This window comes from Lathamus discolor, chromosome 12 (genome assembly GCF_037157495.1).
Source record: "Lathamus discolor isolate bLatDis1 chromosome 12, bLatDis1.hap1, whole genome shotgun sequence".
Taxonomy (NCBI): domain Eukaryota; kingdom Metazoa; phylum Chordata; class Aves; order Psittaciformes; family Psittacidae; genus Lathamus; species Lathamus discolor.
This window is the reverse complement of record NC_088895.1, coordinates 15,192,660-15,213,763: the sequence shown is the minus strand read 5'-3', so window position 1 is coordinate 15,213,763 and position 21,104 is coordinate 15,192,660. Positions and strand designations below refer to the sequence as shown.

Sequence of the window (21,104 nt, the reverse complement as noted above, 5' to 3'; positions counted from 1 at the left end):
AAGAAATTTATCTTGGTCTAAAATGGAAGAATTTGCATTTTCTTTAAAGACCACAGATGTTAACAAATTCTCTGGATATGGCACCAGTAAAAAAGCTGAAAGGCAAATTCTCTCCCCTCCATTTGTTCTACACAAAGGATCCTTTTAAAAGCAGCCTCATTCATTTTCTCTGTCGTGGGGAGCAGACGATTTAAAGTTGGACAGTTACTTGCACAGATAATCCAGACTTACATTTAAAAAATGTCCCTTTGGCCAGTAGCAGCTGCTTCAAGCATTGCACTGAAACTGGATACTAGAAAAAGGAATTGCAGCAATTTAGAACAAACTGTACATTGCAAGCCCATCCAAGTCTTAATACAAACCTCATGGTCTATGAAGCTGTGTAAGTAAAAAAAAAAAAAAAAAATAAAATAAACCACCCCCCAAAACAAAACACAAACCTTTTATTCTTTACCAGATTTTCTGTTTTCAGTAAGCATGATGCTAAATCATAGGAAAATCAAAAACAACTTGTGAAGTGCATAATACAAAACTGAGTTCTGTGAGCAGAAAGCAATTGTGTAAAGAAATGCTAGTTTTTAGAAGTAAAAATTGTCTTACATAAGCTTATTTTCCATAATTATATTTACTACTAGAAAAAAAAAGTATCTGGAGCATAATTTACTTATAAACTATAACCACATACACCACTACAATGCCAACAACATGAAACATCTTGATTGTCTAGAGAGATTTGCATGCAATGATTCACTGTTACAATAATTAAGGATCTACAGTTAAGAATTTTTCATTATGATGATGATTTCACTGATTATATCATGTGTTTCATTCACTAATACATAACACTTAATTCAGAAATGCGTTCTGACATTCTGCATGTCTAAACATGCTATACAGAATTTAGCAATGTTAGATGAGGATGGATGGGTATAATTACAGAAGACAGTGGTAGTTACCTCAGTAGGAGCTTAGTCTTCCCTTTTCTTCCTCTCCTTCTCTTAATGGCTTGTCTGCTAAGCAGCCTGGAACGGACATATACAAAATGCAAAAAGGCAGCACTGAGTCCTGAGAGAACATCTGCATCTCACATGGAGAATTCAGAACCAAATGCTTTAGATGGTTTGTTTGCAATGTTGCAGCTATTCCTGACTTTTTTTTTAATCTCTTTATTTGTTAATGAGGTTAGGTTGAAATTCAAAGGAAGTAACTTATGCTCCCAAAATGTGAAAGGCTTGCAGTTTTACTTAATTGCATCTCCATGTTTGTGGCCCTCGTGAGTCTCTTACCATAAACAGATTTCCTGTGTGCATATATGTCATCTAGTAGAGTTGACTGAAATATTGACGAAGTATTAAATGGCAGAGCCAGGTAAGTTATACAGAGCTGTATCGATCACTCCAAGATTGACTTGTCTAGATTTTAACACAAGAATGAAGGGAGTAGCTTGTACAGTTTGAGACAGTATGCTGGTGCAGACCAGACCTACCATTGCAAAAAGCTACGAGGTTTTTGAAAGACACATAAATGAGCATAGTTGGAATATGGTTTGGAGCTCAAAAGAATGAATTCCATGATTTAATACGTGTGCCTTAGTGCGTAATATGCAGAAGCTCTGGTGTTTGCCAAGACCTCATTATGTCATATGCTGCTTAAAAGAAAAATAGCATGCTTGCATAAAAGAGGTGACGTTTTAAGCACAAGAGAACAAATGGGTGAAGACAGCATAATGGTGAGACATCACTGATCAGCATGAACAATAACTGCAGAATATTGACTATTTCAGTTTTGCAGTTTCCTTAGTAGCTAGAACAAATTAAGGCAAAAGATTATGTTGACAATTTTTAAAGCTCAGAGTAACTGAACAGTCATTACCTATCTAGAAGCACTTTTGATTCTTCATTGCTTTACATATATATACTTATATATATATATCTATATACACACACACATATACATATGGTTGTAGGATACCCCTGGTTGGAAGGGACCTCAGGCCATCATCTACTCCAACGTCCTGTGCAAAGTAGGGCCAGCTCTGAGATCAGACCAAGTTACTCAGTTTGTCAGATTAGACCAAGTTTAGCGCGTCAGGCCATGAGTACCTCCAGGGATGCAGAATACACTCCCTCTCTGGGGCCTTGTTCCCATGCTTGACTGCCAGCATGGTGAAATGATTTTCCTTGTATCCAGTCTGAACATCTCATGTTTCAACTTAAGCTCATTACTTCTTGTCCAAAACGCATCACTGTGAAGACCCTGGCTCCACTGTTGTGACAACCTCCATGCAGGCATGCAAAGCTGCTAGGGAGTGCCCGGAGCCTCCTCTTCTGCAGGCCGAACAAGCCCCAGTACCTCAGCCTCTTCTCACAGGGCAAGTGCTCCGGCCCTCCGAGCATCTTGGCTGTCTGCTGAATTCACCTCAGACAATTACATGTTTTTCTTGCACTGTTGGGCCTGAAACTGGACAAAGTAATCTTGATGTGGCCCTAACAAGTGCTGAGTAGAGGAACAGTTCGCTTCCCTTGATCTCTGGCTGTGCTCGTTTTAGTATCAGCTTGTTGGCCTTTGCTGCCTGGCTCAGTGTCTGTCAGCACCTCTAGGGCGTCTTCTGCAGAGCTGCTACATGCACATAAACGTACACCGTCTTTGTTTAGATTTATGTTGGGCAGGTTCCTATGCATACATCCTGATCCAGTTCAATGTAGTATGAAAGAAGAGCATATTATTCTAATATACTAAAAGTATTGTTGAAAAGCAGTAATTTGTCACCACTGTGAAGCTGATATAAAAACTGTTTGCCAATTAGATTTTCTCAAACTCGGATTACAAATTATCTCCCCTCTGCTATTACACTTCTACTGTGTACTTTGATTACCCTTCAGTAGCAATTAAGTGGTGTCTCAGGTTTAGGACCAGGAAGAGATGGCATATCAAAATCCTATATGCATGTACAGGAATAAACTTTTGTGTGTGTTGCCCCAGTTCAGAGGAGTGTCTATTTATATATTTGCTGTGGGACTATGAAGTTCCTTTAGGTGAACATATATCCTTCAGCTCATGCCATTTGTTGATTTGATGTCAAAGTTATATGAAGAGCTGGCCACTGACATGGAAATTAGTATTCACTGTTGGGTTAGATTGATGCTTCTCCTGTTTATTCCAAATCACAGGACACTAATTTTGTTTGCTAGAGAAGAGAAAGTTAAAATACTGTTGGGACACCAGGGAGACTAATTAAGCTGTACCCAAATAGTAGGCTTGATTTAGTTACACAATATAAGCAGCTTTTAAATTGCTCAGTCTGGTTGCTTAGCATGGAACATACTGAAGTACTAATCCTCTGGAGAAAAGGCTGAAGGGTCTCACCAATAAAGTTACATTAAAAAAAAAAAAAAAAAAGTAGCATTTTTAGGAAATCCCAAGTCTCCAAGGAAAATGAAGCTTTCTCAGGGTAGTGAAATCATGCACTGTACAGAAAAACTGAGCTCTCAGAATTATCTGCCCAGCTGCACTCAGCTGGGGTGGGGCTGCAAATGGGGATTTCCAAAGGTATGTTAAATCAGGCTGTAACTTGAAGTCGCAGTACTCATATGCATGTTGCTGCAGGGCATATCAAAGCCATAATTCCGTGCAAGCATTCGTAATTTAAATTGTGTCATTCTCAGAAAATTATTTTATGAACGATATTTCAAGCAACAACATCTAACTCTTCAAAAAATATATATTATAAATTCAGTTTACATTATGAAAGTATACAATATGAATTTTCTTCCCAACTTCATTAATTCTTCTTTATAGTACTATACTCATGCTCCTTAAGACTATAATCATATACACACCAGTATATTTGCTGGTCACTAAGAGGTATGCTAAGCCTCTTCCTCAAAATAAGGAAGCAGCCATAGGCAACATAGCCTAAGTATGGGAGCAGGAACTCAGACAGACCTGTTAACTGTTTCAAATGTCAGAATGATTCCAATTTTAACAGTAAACTGGCATCAGTTTATGAGCTTAACATATCATATTCCAAAAGAATAGGACAAATCCATCTTTGTTAAGATCAGACAAATAGAAATTCTGAACTCAAAACATTATTTCAACAGCTGCTGCACATGAACGTGAATCAGAAATCCCAGAAATGGGCCTTCCAGAATCCAGTGAAGAGATACTTTCAGGAACTACTATAAAGACTTCTCAGTACAAAAATCATCATTGCATTCCTATGGTATTTATGTGATAGTATAATAATACAGAAGCAGTTTACTAACACATGGGTTATCATCTGATAAAGAAAAGGGCTACCTGTACAAGAGATGACTAGCCCAAAAGGAGCCCCAAAGCAACTGAACCACATGCTAGCAGGCATCGGAGGCTGCATCCCCCTATCCCTCACCCCCCCCCAAAAAACAAACAAAACCAAAACAAACCCCCCAAACCAGCCCAAAACCCTGTTGGTAAGTCAAAAACCTGAATCAGTGCTGTGGAACAGTAGTGAGAGTTCAGAGTTTACTGGGTACTGGAAAAACAAATGACTGAGAAAGTCAAACTCTTACACAGCCTCTTACTGCATCACATGTTATGCAGAGTAGTGGATGTGAACAAAAAATAATCCTTGTCGTCTGGCACAGAAATAAAAACTATCTGACCAATGAGCTGGTTAACAGATTAATTCCAAGTATGTAAGCAGATACAACACGTAGGCAAGGGATAATTTTATGCCATTAGCACAGCACTATATTGTACCCCATATCCTCTCTCTAGTAGTCATGTCTAAATTCCAGTGCTTTGATGAAAAGTGCAAGAACAAAACAAAACCAAACCAGAGGACAAGTTATGCATTGAAGGGGGAAAACATTCTGATCTGCCATACTGACCAGCAAGCCTGGAAATGTTGGTTCATACAGTATAACTAGATGTTTCTTAAAAAAGTAATATTGCTCATTTTCAATATCTGTTTACACACCAAAAAATTTATTTTAAATTCATACCAGAATTTGAGTTTTAAATATTAAGAAATTCTCCTGTATAAGTATATAGTCCCTCCCATAAAACTTGATAAACTCCATCCTAAAAGAGCTTAGGTTTCCTTTCTCAAATATCCTGTTTAGAAAACTTCCAGAATGTCATTGTTTTGAAGATCAGACTGAAATCACAGTATTGATTTTACGTTGTTAGGACATGAGTGGTAGTACTTTAAAGTTTCCAAACCTCTGAACCCACGTAATAATGCCGGGGTTTTTTTGTAATTGTCTCTATCAGGAGAAATGAAACAGGTATTTACCTTGTCTGTATTACTATGGCTTACAGAAACCAACTACAGAGTATTGCAGGTGTATTGCTAAGAAGATACGATGCTATGTCACTACCTGTCATTTATCCCTGGGCACATTTGGAAAACATAACAAGGATCTAGAATAGAGTAACATTTCCCATACTGCAAAATGAAGACAAGGACATATAGTGAGCTGCCTAGTAGCCAGGTAGTGCATGAAGTGGTCTGTGTCTTGGATGTTCCCAGGCACACCTTTAAAATGACTGTTGTCTGTTATCCTTGCCAGTGCCGGGGAATCTAGGGTGCTACAAGGACCATGGAGAGCCACCACCTTTGACTGGTACCAGCGAGACCTCCAATAAACTTACTATCCAAACATGCATCAGTTCCTGTCGAAGTCAACAATTCAAGGTGATTTCTTTGAAATACATTTACAAGATATTTTCAAAGACAGAAGGTAGCAATATGCCAAGAGCTCTTCACCATATTTCCCTGCCCCCTCCCCACTTTTTTTTTTTTAAACCTTTAGGAGGTCTAAGGTCTCCCTCTGTTCCAGGGACCTAGCCCTCTGCATCCAGAGCAGTTTGAGCAAATGACCAGTGAATAATGCCAGGATACCAGGAAAAAATATGCTTGCTTCCTGCAGTTATGAGTGATAGGGTGCCCTAATTGCGCTCCATTTGATCTTTCTCAAGTAGCATCCTGACAGCTCAAACAAAACCGGTTTGTGGTGGGACCTTTGGCTGATTATACTTCTCCAAAACACACATACTCTGCCACCAGCTTTCTTGCTCACACAACCTCCTGCTGTCACTCGTTTAAATATTATCCTTTCCTTCCTTATGCTTCTTTGTTGTCAAAGTTTGCAGGCATGGAGTCAGGTTATGCTTGTTTCTGTGGAAATAATCCTGACTACTGGAGATATGGGGAGGCAGCCAGTACGGAATGCAACAGTGTTTGCTTTGGAGACCATACTCAGCCTTGTGGTGGGGATGGCAGAGTCATTCTTTTTGACAGTAAGTATTGAAACAGGCACAGTTTTTCCCAAAGGAGAGGCCTCAAATGTTCAACAAATTAGGGAAAAGGGTTTAAATGCAGTGAGAACAGTTGCACACAAAACAGCAAAACACCTAAATTCAGTATAAAATAAAGCTGCTTTCCATTTTGGCATAAAATTTACATCCATTAATAATGTGAAATCGTTCTTCCAAGAAATTATGCCTGCTCAGGCAACTGACTCATGCTCTAGAAGTTGTCTCTTACTTCCCCACAAATGGTACTAACTCAGCTATCACAAACAGTATGTCACAGAAAGACTCCTTCAGAACTGATCTTACCAGAGGGTAGATACATGATTAAGTGAGGCGTCTCAAATCTCAATCTAGACTAACTTGGGCTTTTTTATTAAACCAAACAAAACTTGCTATAAACCAGTTAACACAACTCCTTCTCCTCTTATTTTCACAGCCCTTATTGGTGCCTGTGGAGGGAATTACACTTCTGCTACAGCTGTGATCTATTCCCCAGATTTTCCTGACACATACGGCACAGGCAAAGTCTGTTACTGGACCATACAAGTTCCAGGAGCATCTCAAATCCACTTCAGCTTTGCCCTTTTTGAAATCAAAGATGCTACAGATATGGTGGAACTGCTGGATGGCTATACCTATCATGTTCTAGCTCGTTTTAATGGCAAGAACCGGCCTCCCCAGACATTTAACATCTCTTTGGATTTTGTCATTTTGTACTTTTTCTCAGATGAAATTAATCAAGCCCAGGGATTTGCTATCAGATACAGAGGTAAGAGACCAACTTTGCTGTTTCTACCTTTCAGTGAGCTGTTAAAGCATTTAATTCACATAAATGGAAGATTCTTGAATTGGGAAAAAAAGAGCAAATGTTTTAAGTCCCACATCTGTGGGTGTTTCTTCTATCTTGTTGCCACTACTCAGTGGGTAAAAGCTTCACTAACATTTCACTGTTTGGAACACTCCAGCCAGATATGTCATAAAATAGCAAGATATAATTTTTAAAAATTAAATCTTATACATACCTGTCAAAACAGATTGGAAAATGACAAAGCTGAAACAAAACAAAGGACAGTAGTCTGCCTGCATCTTTCTTAATCTTGGCTCTTCACAACAGTCTGTTACACTCAGAAGAAAACATTTTAGTCATTCAGTTGTACCTACTGTTATGATGAACAGCAGCTTCCAGAAAAATTTGGAGAACCTCAATTTGTTGAAGTACAGGCTTTTTCTGGCATCAAGCATAATTCAATTATTGGAGATCTATAAGTAAACCAGAGAGCTGCTTACAAGCACAAAATAAAGTCCAGCTATACCTTTTAAGAAATTATAATAATCATACTCTTGTGTTTTCAGCTGTGAAGGACAATGTGCATCAAAACAAGATTCTAGCGAATCAGACCTTTTCAGAGAAGATAAATGAACAATCAAATCTCAGCATCAGTGCAGCCCGGTCATCAAAGATACTTTATGTCATCACAACCAGCCCAAGTCATCCCAGTAGCTCCATGCCTGGTAATATTACAAGAAAATGTAGAAACAGGAAAAACATGATGCCAAGGCATAATCTAGAGTCACTATTTTCTTTGCCTCCTGCACCACATTATGTGATCCACTATGCCTTTTACCAATAGATAAATTTTCATTTAGTCTAATTACCACTAACTGTGCTGCTCTCATGACTTTTCAAGACTCACTTCTTGGCCTAAATCAGTTAGAAATACTGTGAAGATGCTGACTTCTGTAGAATGAAAGCACATAATAATATGTGAGTCAAAGAAGTTTCCTGACTAGAATCAGCTTCGGAAACCAGTGCATACCATAGAGGTGGCAAAAGGCGCTGAAAAGAGTAAGGTTTTGTAGTCTGGAAGAGTCTCAATGCAGGATGTGTCCCAGTCACACCAATTCACAAAAACTACAGCAATAATACAAAGAGGGCTCTACAAGGATGAAGCAAGTTAATGAGTGTAGGGAAAATGCCACTGAGAACTGTTACGTGTCTAGAGCTCACTTTCAAGACACCATTCAGGAAATTGTTGAGTTGTAAATAATTGAAGAGTGGAAATGCATTCTTGCTGAATATCACTTTGGCCTCTCCTGTATTTCAACTACCCTGGGTATATATCTGTGTTTATATATTGCTGAAGCTGGGCCATGATCACATGGACACTATCCACATTAGTGGACACTAATAGCTGTTATAAAACTAGGCCATCTCCTTGCATACACAGTCACTACTGGTAGCATATATTCTAGTATGTTCTTTAGTCTGCTTTTAAATTTTTCTCTGAGTTTTGATTCCTTTCCTAGAGACTAGTTAAATAATTTTACCGGTGTATGCTTTGATTTTCCCAGCTTTCAGTCCTTAGGATCAGTCATGCATGGGGAAAAAACAGTTCTGACTGAGAGTTACACAGTTTCTGCCAGCCTTTACAGAAAATACTTAAAGATATAAGACACATCTAAATTACAGTTTTGAGTAACACATTAGAAGGGTATGGGTTTCTTTTGTGCAGTATTCTTACATTAAAAACTGTAAATAAATGAATGAACTGAGAACTTCTCCTCTCCCTCTCCTCTTTACAGAGTGGACAATATATAGTCTCACAGCACTGCTCATCCTAAGTATTACAGCCATAATAGCAAAGATATTCCTCCACATTACCATGAGGTGAGTCTGGAGCAAAACTGGCCTTGAGAACTGACATCTCAGCTCTGTACCAAACTTGACACACTTCATTTCTCTGCCTTATGATATTGTCAGATTGGACATATTCAAATCTAAGTTATGTATTACATATCTGTATCCTCATAAAAGGTGCTAAATAAGCACATTTTTGGAACTTTCTAGTCTGTTAGGATAGCATTTGCTGCTGGAATATTTATTTTGGTCTTGTTTTGACAAGATTTGTGTTTTAAGGAATAAAAAGGCTTCTCATACTGAGTGATGTTATAGACCAAGGAGGAAAATGTAATCAGTCATCTGGCATTGGGGGGAAGAGTTCAAATTATGATAATACTTTGTGTGGAAAAAATTAAAACCCCATCACAGCTCAGGAAATTGGGGAAAAGATTTAGATAAGGGCTACTTAATACTGTCTTTTACTGAAATATTGAAAATGGTTCCAAAAAGAATCACAGAAATTAAAATCTGTATTATGGTGTGACACTTGACCAGTTTGTTGGTTTGGTTTTGGTTTGGTTTTTTTTTTTGCCTATTAATAAAAACAACATAACATTATTACTGTATTTCTCTACACTTATACCAAGTAATTTTTGTGTCCTCTAGATGGACAGTCATTGAATAAAATGATGGGTGAGTTATCAATGAATCATAAATGTTGAATATTGTATTTACATACCACAAACAGGCTTAAATATACACAGAAATATATATATATATTAATGGCAGTTAGTAATAGGATATGTACAGGCTTCTTAATACTTTTGCTTTTGTTAGGGTAGCAGCTGTTCTAGCAACAGAATGCCTAACTTTTCATTTGGTCAAGTAACAACCCTTTGTAACTGTGCCGCAGGTAGAAAGAAAAGGTGTCACAGATTTAGTGGAAACTGACTAAAAACAGCAGCACCCGAAGCAACTTAACACTCGCAGTGAATTAACACTTGTTTCCTAGATCCCATCAGATACCATCTGCAACTGGAACAGAAGATTCCAATGAAGTTACCTCTGCTGGAGAGATCTGGAGTATATTTTACCAGCCATCCACGTCGATATTCATCTTCAAGAAAAAGCTTCGAAGTCAACAAGATGATTGCAACCCACTAGTGGGAAACTGAAGTGTCTTATTTTACAAGAATCAACCTTCTTAAAATCCAGGTGACTTGGGAATAATTTATTTTTTTTTCCTCTGAATCTCATACTTGTTTTCCAAAAAGTGCATTTTCCAAAGGCTTTTGAGTGACTTTGCCTGTCTTCTGCTCTCTTGGGTACACTAAGGGCAACAGGAGCAATTAATTGCAGCAATAGTTTTGAGCTATCTGTTGTTCATCGAATCTGTGGTGCTGTTAATTACTGCCTTGAGACCAGTGCACTTAAAATGTGTGCAAAAACCTGTGAAACACAAAATGCCCTGTACTCTTGCGAAAAGTAACTGAAGGAGTATCTGCAGGTTCAGGACTTCATGTGTCCTGCTTTCCTGTATAACTGTATTGTGTCAGGCTACTTTAGTCCCTTTTATCTCAAGGCTGAAGACGGAGATAGGTACTGATAACCTGTTGAGCAGGCAACCACAGCAACCAGAATTCACTAGCCTGAATATAAATGTGTCTTAACTGGTTCTATACAGTAAAATGGGAGTCAAAGACTTTGAGATCAGCCTGGTTGCCCAGTGCTCTGCTGCTTCTACAGTTTCTGTTTCTAGAAGCAGAGATGTACAAATAAAATCAAATTCAGGAGACAAAAACTCTATGGAATTTCAGCTGCAAATGTGAGTTTTGATGGAGAAATGCTTACCAGGTCGGGATCTGCATGAGCAATGGAGACTTTTAAATGACTATGTTTGACCCATCATTCACTGATGATTATGATGATTTTGTTCATATTCACAGCGATCTTTTAAAATGCTATCATACTCCAGACTGAAGTCCTTGATGTAAGCCTGGGGCTTCTTAAAGGATTGTCCAAAGAAATTGTAAATCCACTGAATTTTTAGACAGTGAGGCTAAGACAAATTCTTACTCTGAAGTTAAAGATACTGATCTTGGCAGCCTAAACCATTTACAAAGTTGTAGCCTGCTATCAACAACTCACCTATGCCAGGCTGCGCATCTAAACACATATGAGTTGTCTTGATACTTACTTGTGAGAAGAAAAAGTGTCTCCGTGCCTGCAAAATTAAAACTGAACTGCATTTTTAAGATTAATACTCTTAATTGTCAAAGAACTAATACATCAGCGAGGATGTGATCTGTGAAATTTCTCATTGATTGCAACAGATAGCATTAACTCTTTTTCCTCTATGGTAGAATATCTGTCTGCCCACAATGCTCAAACTTCTCATCCCACCACTGGGGATCAACAATGGTGATCTTCAGCCTTTCAGCCTCAGCCAGTCAGACCAGCAAGATATTTGGGAAAAGCTGATAATGCAGAAATCAGATAAATTGACTGGAAAACTGAATGAGCAGCTCTGTGAACTAGGTTAGAGGACATTCAGTGAGAGCCATTAAAATACAAATGGACAAATGGAATAGGTATCAGTTTGAATATACACCAGCAGTCAGTGTATATCAGACCTGCAGTTACAGAACAACTATTAAATACATCTGCAAAAGAGAACTAATAAACTTGTAACCAAGTTTAAATTCATTGTAGTATCTGCCCTTCTGTTTTTAACATGTAAGTAACCTCTTCATGAGGTCTAGAGATTTCTTTGAAAAAACAGGCATGTAAGAATAAACAATGAAATACTGTGCCTTACTTGCCATTGTAGATCTAGTCTTTTACCTGAATTTAATTCATTCCAGCTCCATTTATGTACCACAGATGAGTGCCAGAGACAGCTGAACAATACCACAACAAATGCTTAATAAAAACAAGACCTTACTGAGACAGCAATTGTTTATATAAAAAACATGGAATATCATGGGAACATCTAGTACTTTATTGCATGAGCTGCTGGAAAGAATGTAGGAAAATACAATTACCATATTGCCTAAAATCAAGACAGGACAAGTTGTAAAATACACTTGTTACCTCTTTCGTGTCATCAGATTGGGCCAAAAAACATTACCTCTTTCAGACCTAACAAAAAATTCTGAATTGCCCTTTTAACTATCAAGTTTTGCATCATACTGTGTAGGGAAGGTGTCCACCTCACAGGTTCCTAGCAAAACAAGTTAGTTTGTTTTCTAAGCATGCTTAATATGGTTCAGTAATGGAAAACCGGGAGGAGAGAGTCACACTGTAAAGCTAGATCCTTAAGAGAGAAGTTACGAGTACACTGTGATCAAGCTGTTTGCTTGCCTTATTAAATGTTCTTGAGCAGTTAAATAGCCAAGTAGTCAAAGGGATATTCATAAAGCAGCTAATGCTAATAAACTGGGGGGAAAAAAAATAAATCAGTGTCCCATGACTGATTTCTGCCTACTGCAGAATGAAAAAATACAGAACTGTTTAGACTGGTCTTCAGGAAATAATGCAATTTCCCTATAAAATTAGAGAAAGCCCATTACAAACAACAAAAAAGACAAATGCTAATGCAAAATCAGAGAATTTAGAAACTGAGATTTTGCTTTGGTCCCTTAGTCCTCAACTATTTTTTAAATAATAAAATTGCATTTCATGGGCCTGTCTTAGGGAATGTTTACCCAATTTCTGCACAAAAGACCCATAAAACCAGCAGTTACAGCAGATTAACTAGCCAAGGCAACAATGAATGTGACTAAGCTTAAGGTATTGGACAGTGTGCAGGTAAACACACTAATAGTGTACAGGAAATTGTTATGTCTCCCCGATCCCCTCAATCTTTCAGATTGTCTGAGTCTAGATACTTTTAATACGGGTTCCCTTAAATAGCACTTCTTCCTCTGCAGGCATGAGATCATGGAGAGCAGATAGGGTCTCTGCTGTGGATTTTTAGAAGATGGGGTATGGTGGCTTGTGCTCCTTGGGCAAACACTTCAGTGGATGGTGGTAAATGGCCAATGTTTGTGGCAGCTATTAACAGCACTTTTTGATGTTTGCTAGAAAGCTTTGGGGAGGGAAAGAAGAAAAGTCTGATATGCACAGCTGTTATAATCCCACAGGATTCAGCACACAGGAATGGTCCTCTGGCACTAGCAGCTGAGTGCTGACAGCTGGAGGGCATGGACGCCTCGGGTGGTTTGTGTTCATAGTGTTACCTTCCACAAACTGAAATGACTGCAGAAAAATTTGTTTGGAATTGTATCTGAACGGCCTTCTGACCTCCTACCTAGCAATTCCCTCCACAGGCCGGACAGGCTGCAAACATGACATTGGCCACAATTTCAAAAGCAACTGGTTTGACAACAAAGCCATCATGAGGAGCTGCCTCTTCATACACAGGCTTTCCCTCTTCACTCAGCTGGCTGCGTGGTGGTGCAGTAAACCAGTCAGGTTAAAAATCACTATTGCTTTTTCCTCCCCAAGTTCCTTTTAACAGAGATGAGTTCTCTGAGCTGCTTTACTGAGTGGTTGCACAGAGGTGAACTAGCACAGCTAAGTGGACAGTAAGCCATAGGAAAAAGACAGTTGTCTACCCCAGAAGCAGAGCAGTAAGTTCTCTTGATAACACTGCCATCGCAGCAGTTTGTGAGCCTGCCTTCTTGCTTCACACAGCATCTCAGTTACAATAGCCTGCAGTGTCTGTGGCCCTCAGGTGGAAGGGGACAGCTGGACAAGTGGCATCCCCCATTCAAAATCTATGTTTGAAACTAGTTTACTTTGTTGACTAGCTGATTTCTGTGTGTACTTTTGTCTTAATACTGTTATGTTGGGGGAAATAGAGACTATGTTATTTAAAAACGTGTGATATGTTATCATAGTAATATATATTTATATATGTATAGGAAATGCATTATTTAATACAGCATATTATGCTTGTATCTTGCTCACATAGGAAGAGAAAATGTTAGTTTACACTGTGGGAAAATAAATTTTCTATACACTGTAACCATAGAAAAAAAATCAAACATAATTCATTGGTATATATGATACAAGAACACTGAGAAGAGGGTAATCCAGTCAGTTTTGTGGCAGAACAGATGCTGATGAAACAATTGCTTTAAAACACACTTTCCTTCTTTGAATCTAATTTCTAGCTTGTAATTGTTCTGCAAATTCACGTGCATATACTCTAAGGACCATTTGAATGTCAAACGTCATCTGCTTTTTCAACTGAGCAATAACACAGTCTTTTTTAGGGCCTGTTTCTGACAGACTTTCTACAGCCTTTCTACAGTGCAGTGTTGAGGAGGTTTATCAGATTGCTCATGCAGACAACCCAGTGATACCACAGAATTACAGTCACTGTATTCTAAGCTCCTTTGGCAGTAGTATAAATGGGATACTTTTACTGATAGCTCTGGAAACAGTCCTGACTCTTCAGCCTATATCACTACAGGCCAAACACATCAGCAGACACTTGGCTGCCACAGCATGAGCGTGACTAGCTTTTCCAGTTTCATCTTCTGCTTAATAAGCCTTCTCAGGCAGCGGGAAGACTGCTGGCAGAATTTTCTAGTGCACCACTTTGCCTAAAGGAAGGGTGAACTACAAAAACAACTCCTGACAAAAACTTGTCCAACTAGTTCGTAATAGCAATGATATTTCACCATCTTGCAATGAAATAATAGTCCAGTGATAGTTTCAGCTGAATATTATTCTAGATGTTTATGAATAACCTTATCAATCTGCTAGCGTGAGATTGTGAGAGTGAAAAATATAACTGTCTTCTGACCATACCATTTTATTTGTAACATCCCCCCAACACACACACACATTTCACACAACTGGTACATTATCAGCTTCACTGAGGACCTGTGCTTTGGGATACAATTTGGCATTCTGAATTTCAGTCTCAAGACAATTTACTGTAAGTCCAAAGGTTGTCACATGAACCAAATGAGACTGACAGGGAAACAGAATGAATGCAACTTGCAGCAACTTACCGCTGAACTCTGTGTATTTACACATGCTCGTCCTGTGTCCATCAAACGGCTGTAAGCAGTCATGATACAATTTAAAAAAACCCCACAAAAACCAGAGAATTTCTGCAGGAGGGTTCAGCTTGTGCTGCTGAAGCACAGCCGGCAGTGAACAGAGGCAGAAACTGCTGCAGTTCAACAGCACACTACAGCAGCATTGTCTGCTGCAGAGGGTAGAAGGGAGTAATTGAGCTGAAAATGGTTCCATACAGAAAATACAGTACCGTCCTGAGAAGCAATTTCTGAGGTAGCGTCAAATTGAAGTTTTCAATTTACATGTTTTCAAACTATTAGAATATTAATTCCTCCAGTGTTTTCTCTACAGATTGCAACATGTAATGCTCTTTCCACTTTCCTGCAAGACACATTTTTCTTTCACGAATTCCTCCTTCTGACCAAAATAATGCTACACTTTATTGAAGAAATCTTTAGCTATATTTTATGTAAACATCTGAACACCAGCATCAAATATCAAAACTGTCTCCAGCTTCTTGTGTCAGGGCTCAAGCTCTCATTTTCTTGTAGAAACGCCACTGTTACAGGGGAGGTTATTCTGCTCTCCTTTCTTGCCATTCAGGTTATGAGACTCCTCTCACACTGCTGCTTATTCTGGGGACTGCTGCCTTCTCTGTTGTTTCCTAAGCAACAGTTTCATTCCCCATGAGGGAGATGTATTCTTTGTTTTGAAAGAGGCACTTTTCTGTGAACTGTTCCAAGTCACAGGAGCACAGCATTTCTGCTGTAAGGTGAAATACCTGGTTTCAGGTTTGCTGTTTTCTCCTTGACCAAACACTTAGGACAGGCTCCACACAGTATGAACACAGCTGTCACCCTTTTAAGGACACTTTTCTTATAGAACCCAAGTAACAGTCAGTGTTACCCAACAGCTGTCACAGCATTCAACAGATGCACCCAATATTGCTACAGCAAAAATGAGATAGTGTTACCAAAACACCAAGTGTTACCATAATGCACAATCTCATTAAGAATAGCTTGCTCCTGCTGCTTGTTTTACCATACGGAGATGGTACATGAATTAGTTCCTTAAATATTGAACTCAAAGAACCCCCCTGCCAAATATGAAAATACTAATTTTTTGATAGGAGCATGTTTACATTTAGTCATTAAAAAAACAAAACCCACAAGAAGTAAGAGACAGGATACCACAGACACACACACACAAAACTCAGCACCACATTCAAGTTCAGCCATAGCTGTCTTTCTCAAAGAGACCAAGTATGGGCTTACTGATGATTGTGTGGGACAGCACAATAGAGGTACATCCTGTTGTTAAAAGCAAGCACTATCGCCTCAAGATTTTCTTCAGAACAAGAAATGAAAAAACAGAACACTAGTCAGCAATGGCAAACTGGGAAGGGTGCAGGGAAGGAAGAGGAACAAGGCTTGGATGTGACCTGTCAACACAAGCCTATCAGCCAAACACATATAGCAGGTTTTAGGTGATTTTTAAGAACAATTGTTTAATGAACTAATTTGCGAATAAAAATGCGTATCTGTAATTATTGGCAATTGCCAACATTCTGTTCATTAAGCAAAAAAAGGGCATGTATTTTGATTAGGAAGCACTTGCTGGTGCTGCTTAACTCCCTCCTGCCTGTTGCTCTTCCATTATTGTGCCTGTCTTCTCATACAGACCAGGCTTTCCCATTCCCATATTATCCAAGATGAGAATAACTGATGCTCATGCTAGAAAGTGTCCCATGCAACATGATACTCTTCAGTTCAACAGCCTGTCATCCCAAACATGGAATTCTCACATGAAGGAGAGGATTGGAGAGAAGTAGGGCTCATTTCTTGGCTTAATTCTGAGGTGACTGAATTGCAGTGCACTTGAACATGGATGAAAGAAGGGGAAAGTCGAATTACCAGGTAAAAATCTTAAAGCGAGAAACTGGAAAACAAGATTTTCTCTTGTGTGTGTATCACTGCGTGGGAAATAACTGAATGGAGGAAAACTTTATACAATACATATAAACACCCATTACATAAATACACACATTACAAAAAACACGCATTGCATGCATACATACATGTACACACATGCAGGTTGGTAGCCACACACATCTAAGCTCCTCTTTTTTGCTGTCTGCACAAACATTTTTGGTCAAATTATGCCCTCTGTCGGCAAAACGAGAGTAGCACAGCACTGATTTTCATTTCGGCGGGACCAGGGTAACGACTTGGATTTAGTTTGATTATTCAAGCTATGATTTATCCAGTTGTACTCACCTGCACAATGCTGGCTCAGGACTCGAAACAGTATTATTCTGTTGGATTACTTTTACCTGAAACCAGAATTAAGTACCCCTGCTACAAGCAAGTTCCAAACAGAAAGGAGGATGCTTTCCAGCAGATGTCACTCGTGCCTGGAGGCTTCAGAGGCTTGCCCCCAACGGGCTCGCTGTATAAGGCCCCAAGTGCTGTCCTGTTAGTCAAGAACACGAGGTCTGCCACACTGCGGTCTCTGCTTCACTGCATTTCCTTCCCTGTCTCCCTGGCAGAGCTTCTTCACCCATCTCCTCCACAGCATAGTCTGATGCACGGCCTTCCTAACTTGTCCTTCTGTGCCCTACACTGTCTTTGCCTTCCTTCCTATAATCTATGTTTCCCTCCAATGAATATCTCTAACTTCCCCCCTCCTCAGTAGCAACATCAGCCCTCTGGGGTGAAGCAACAGGCAGCCCTCATGTAACACAAACACTGGGTTTGTGAGACTACCTGGGGACAGTGTTAGGAAGGCAGATCAAACTGTCAAGGACTAGACTGACGCTGCACCAATACCTGGCAACAAAAAAGCTCACTTCTGGTTGATACTCAACTGTGGCATTTGCCAAAACTGAACGGTGCTGAGACAGATCACTACGGGTTGCCTCCAGAAAAAAGCCACTTCTGAATCTTTTATTGTGATTATCTCCTAGGATCTGTGTGCATGTAAATACAGATTCACTTACCTGTTACTTAAAAAGCTGTTTATGTTAGAGTTCATATCAGTATACGTAGGACTACACTTTGGGGAGCACAGCTATCCATGTCCTTTCCCTCAAAACAAAAAGGACAACTTCCACATGTATATGCAATAAAACTGTATTTTTGTGTAGTTTTGCCTTTTTTTTTTTTTTTATACAGACATTTGTACACTTTCTTACAAAACTCAGGTAACTACAACGCTTCTTATATCATTTTTGGTCGGCAAGTACTGTAAAATCTTTGTGTGCAATTATCATGTATTTACAGGGCCTCATGTTAGTGATTTTTCAATGATTATTACAATATTGTCACACACTCTCAACATAAGACATGGCTTAAGATAAATATATTAGTAAATAAATATTCTGAGAACATATTTCCATAAATGAAATGTGCTGCTATACATACACAGAATATATACAAGATGTTTCCTAGCTTTTAAAACATTTTTTAAATGGTAATGAAGGAGAAAGAGCCCTTTGACCATATTACAAATCTTTACAGCAAATTTTATACAAAAATTTTAAGTGCTATAACTTTAATTAAAAACATTTTAAATAGTGCCTCATGAGCCAAACACAATGAAAACTGTTCATGTAAGTAGTAGAAAGGCATTTTGTTACAAAACCATCTGTACAGACATACAGGTAGCAGGGAATTAACTAAATGTTGACTATAAAACCAACCACAGGATCCAGGCATAGGGTACCTCTGCGCTAAAGCCTGCCGAGACTGTTGTACTGGCAGATTTTTACAGCGAGTGAACGAGACCAGTACATCCAAACCCACCATGAGCCTGAATATTCAGATTTCTTTTTATAACCACATTTTACCACAACACGCTGTGTAGTTATACAGTACAGTGCATCTTAGGTGGCCTTTGGCAGTGCCTCACAAAACAAGAAGCAGAATAACCATGATAACACACCATAGCTTCTACAATGCATTTCTTTTGAGTGGAGGAAGGAGAAAAGTAAGACTTGAAAACCAACCAAACGAAACCTCCAAACCTTTCGAGTTTATTCTCCCAACACATAACACTTCAGTCATTCAGAGAATGAGTAATTTTTCAATAAGCTTTATACACAGAAACTGTGTTTACTGGAATTTTTCTCTTAACCTTATGCCCAGCTATTGCCTTCTATTAGTTTTCTGAACAGCTAGATTTTGGTGTTTGTTCATTTAAAAAGACTTAATGTGAATGCCTTTAAATAGAATTATTTTTTCCTAACTTACTCAGTACAGAAAGTAAGTAAACAGATTAATCTGTTATTTCTTTTGATGTTTACTTCTTTTGAAAGATTTCATTTGGGACTACAAAGCAAACAAGTTAACTTTGCTGGTTCTTATGATTAGCCCAGTGCTGTCAAGGACATTACTTTGGCAAGAAGATATAACATGAAGGGTACATCTCTTTTTCACGTCTTTTAAGTATATCCAAAGCATATTGAACTTTAGACAGATCTTTGCAGAAGACTAGCACTGTGGGCATTAAATAATTAGTTTCCCTTTAGGAGAATTCCTGCTGTTAATACACCAGACAGGATGACACTGTGTCCTCAGGCACATGCAGCATGACAGGCAACTTAAACCATGCTATGATAGCCTCTTACTCAGAAGCTGCTGTTTCCACAGGAAACAATTGCTATCAGAAGTGACGATATATATTATCTCATGATAACAAACATCCCCACTAGTACAAGAACAAGAACGAAAGTATGTGCCCAGGCTAATGCGGTACAGAGAGCACTCTGTACACATAACAAAAAAATTAAGCACAACTGGCTGGGCCCAAGAAACCTTTAAAACAGATCAATCTATGGAAGCTACATCAACCACAGCAAAGAAAACATTGATTAAACCAAGTCCCTCAGTTTTACACACACACAAAAGGTAACAAGCACTCCTTCCCTTAGACATGCTTCCAGTCTTTTAAGAAAACAAGACACCTGACCTGTTTCTAAAATGAGGCAGCCAAGCTGCAAGCTCTTGTTTTCCTGCATACGCCACCATTCCTCACAGCCGTAACATGAGCTATGGGTGCCTGGAGAACTTCCTATGGAAGGCAAGGTTCATTACCTACAAAGGTATTACCCTTTCTAAACACTCCCTTGTAGAATCTGTATGAGGGAGGGGTCCCCATCATTCTTCACCAGTCAGAAGATAAATGAGGTCCATCGTTTAGCAGGAAGTGAGGAGGAAAACATTCAGAGCTACCTGTTTCCCTACCCCCACTCTGTTAAAATTAATCATAATGGCAGGAGACCCTTCCTAGTTAAATCATCAGAGCAGCATGAAAAGGGGAGAAGGGAAAAGGAGAAAGGAGACAGTCCAATGCTTCAGCTTCCTTAAAATTGCTCATATAACTTGCTGGCTACTAAGATTTGCCACTAGGATTAGTCAGTATCTGAGCATCCATATAGAAGCTGTATCCTTCTGGACTACTATATTTCAAGGTGCTATCTGGTTTCTAAGGCAGATGTAGCCCTGAGCTTATCAAAGGCTGGACTCCTTTATGTAGGAGGTAACAGCATCTACATATAGCCTGGCTTATTCAACACACCGTGTTACCTCTCAGCAAGAGCTGACACGGTAACTTCTAAAAAGAAAATATAAATAACACTTTGTTATTAATATAGAAATGGCGCTAGAGCTCAGAAATGCTCCACACCATGTCCCTCATGGGCTTTGCTCACAAATGGAAGCCTGAAAGCTTCAGGCAAGAGGGACAAAGGAGACAACCAAGCCAATGTGGACACAGAGGAAGAGGAAGTGGGGGAGGGACTTCTCCACATTACCACTTTTGTCTGTTTGTCAAAGCTTAAAAAAATCAGGTTCATGAGAATTTGAAGTCTCTGATAAGCTCCACTTCTCCATCTGGGATCATCTGGACAGGTCTAGTCACCGATTTGGCTTCTCTCCAAGGGATGAGATCCAGCACCTGAAGGATAAAGAAAACTCAGGAACACTGCATCTAGAATACCGCATCCAGTTTTGGGGGTCCCACAACAAGGCACTGATTGTCTGAGGTGAATTCAGCAGACAGCCAAGATGCTCGGAGGGCCGGAGCACTTGCCCTGTGAGAAGAGGCTGAGGTACTGGGGCTTGTTCGGCCTGCAGAAGAGGAG

At 39.2% G+C, this 21,104-nt stretch overlaps 2 protein-coding genes across 11 annotated transcripts in view; one reads left to right on the top strand and one right to left on the bottom strand.

The window, feature by feature from the left end:
* KREMEN1 (kringle containing transmembrane protein 1) overlaps positions 1-21,104 on the top strand; it is a 41,718-nt gene that overhangs the window by 15,834 nt on the left and 4,780 nt on the right. Inside the window, exons 4-9 of one of the 2 annotated variants that reach the window (XM_065692829.1) lie at positions 5,559-5,683; positions 6,135-6,288; positions 6,740-7,072; positions 7,657-7,815; positions 8,887-8,971; positions 9,936-10,138. In XM_065692829.1, coding sequence (XP_065548901.1) covers positions 5,559-5,683; positions 6,135-6,288; positions 6,740-7,072; positions 7,657-7,815; positions 8,887-8,971; positions 9,936-10,098 — 1,019 coding nt within the window. In that variant the 3' untranslated portion in view covers positions 10,099-10,138. Of the gene's footprint in view, positions 1-5,558; positions 5,684-6,134; positions 6,289-6,739; positions 7,073-7,656; positions 7,816-8,886; positions 8,972-9,935; positions 18,107-21,104 lie in introns of those variants that run through there. The other variant, XM_065692828.1, reaches the window with a different exon arrangement.
* ZNRF3 (zinc and ring finger 3) overlaps positions 18,078-21,104 on the bottom strand; it is a 93,618-nt gene continuing 90,591 nt past the window's right edge. For all 9 annotated transcript variants that reach the window (XM_065692819.1, XM_065692820.1, XM_065692815.1 and 6 more), the window contains one exon: positions 18,078-20,917. In XM_065692819.1, the coding sequence (XP_065548891.1) occupies positions 20,874-20,917 (44 nt within the window). In that variant the 3' untranslated portion in view covers positions 18,078-20,873. The remainder of the gene's footprint in view (positions 20,918-21,104) is intronic.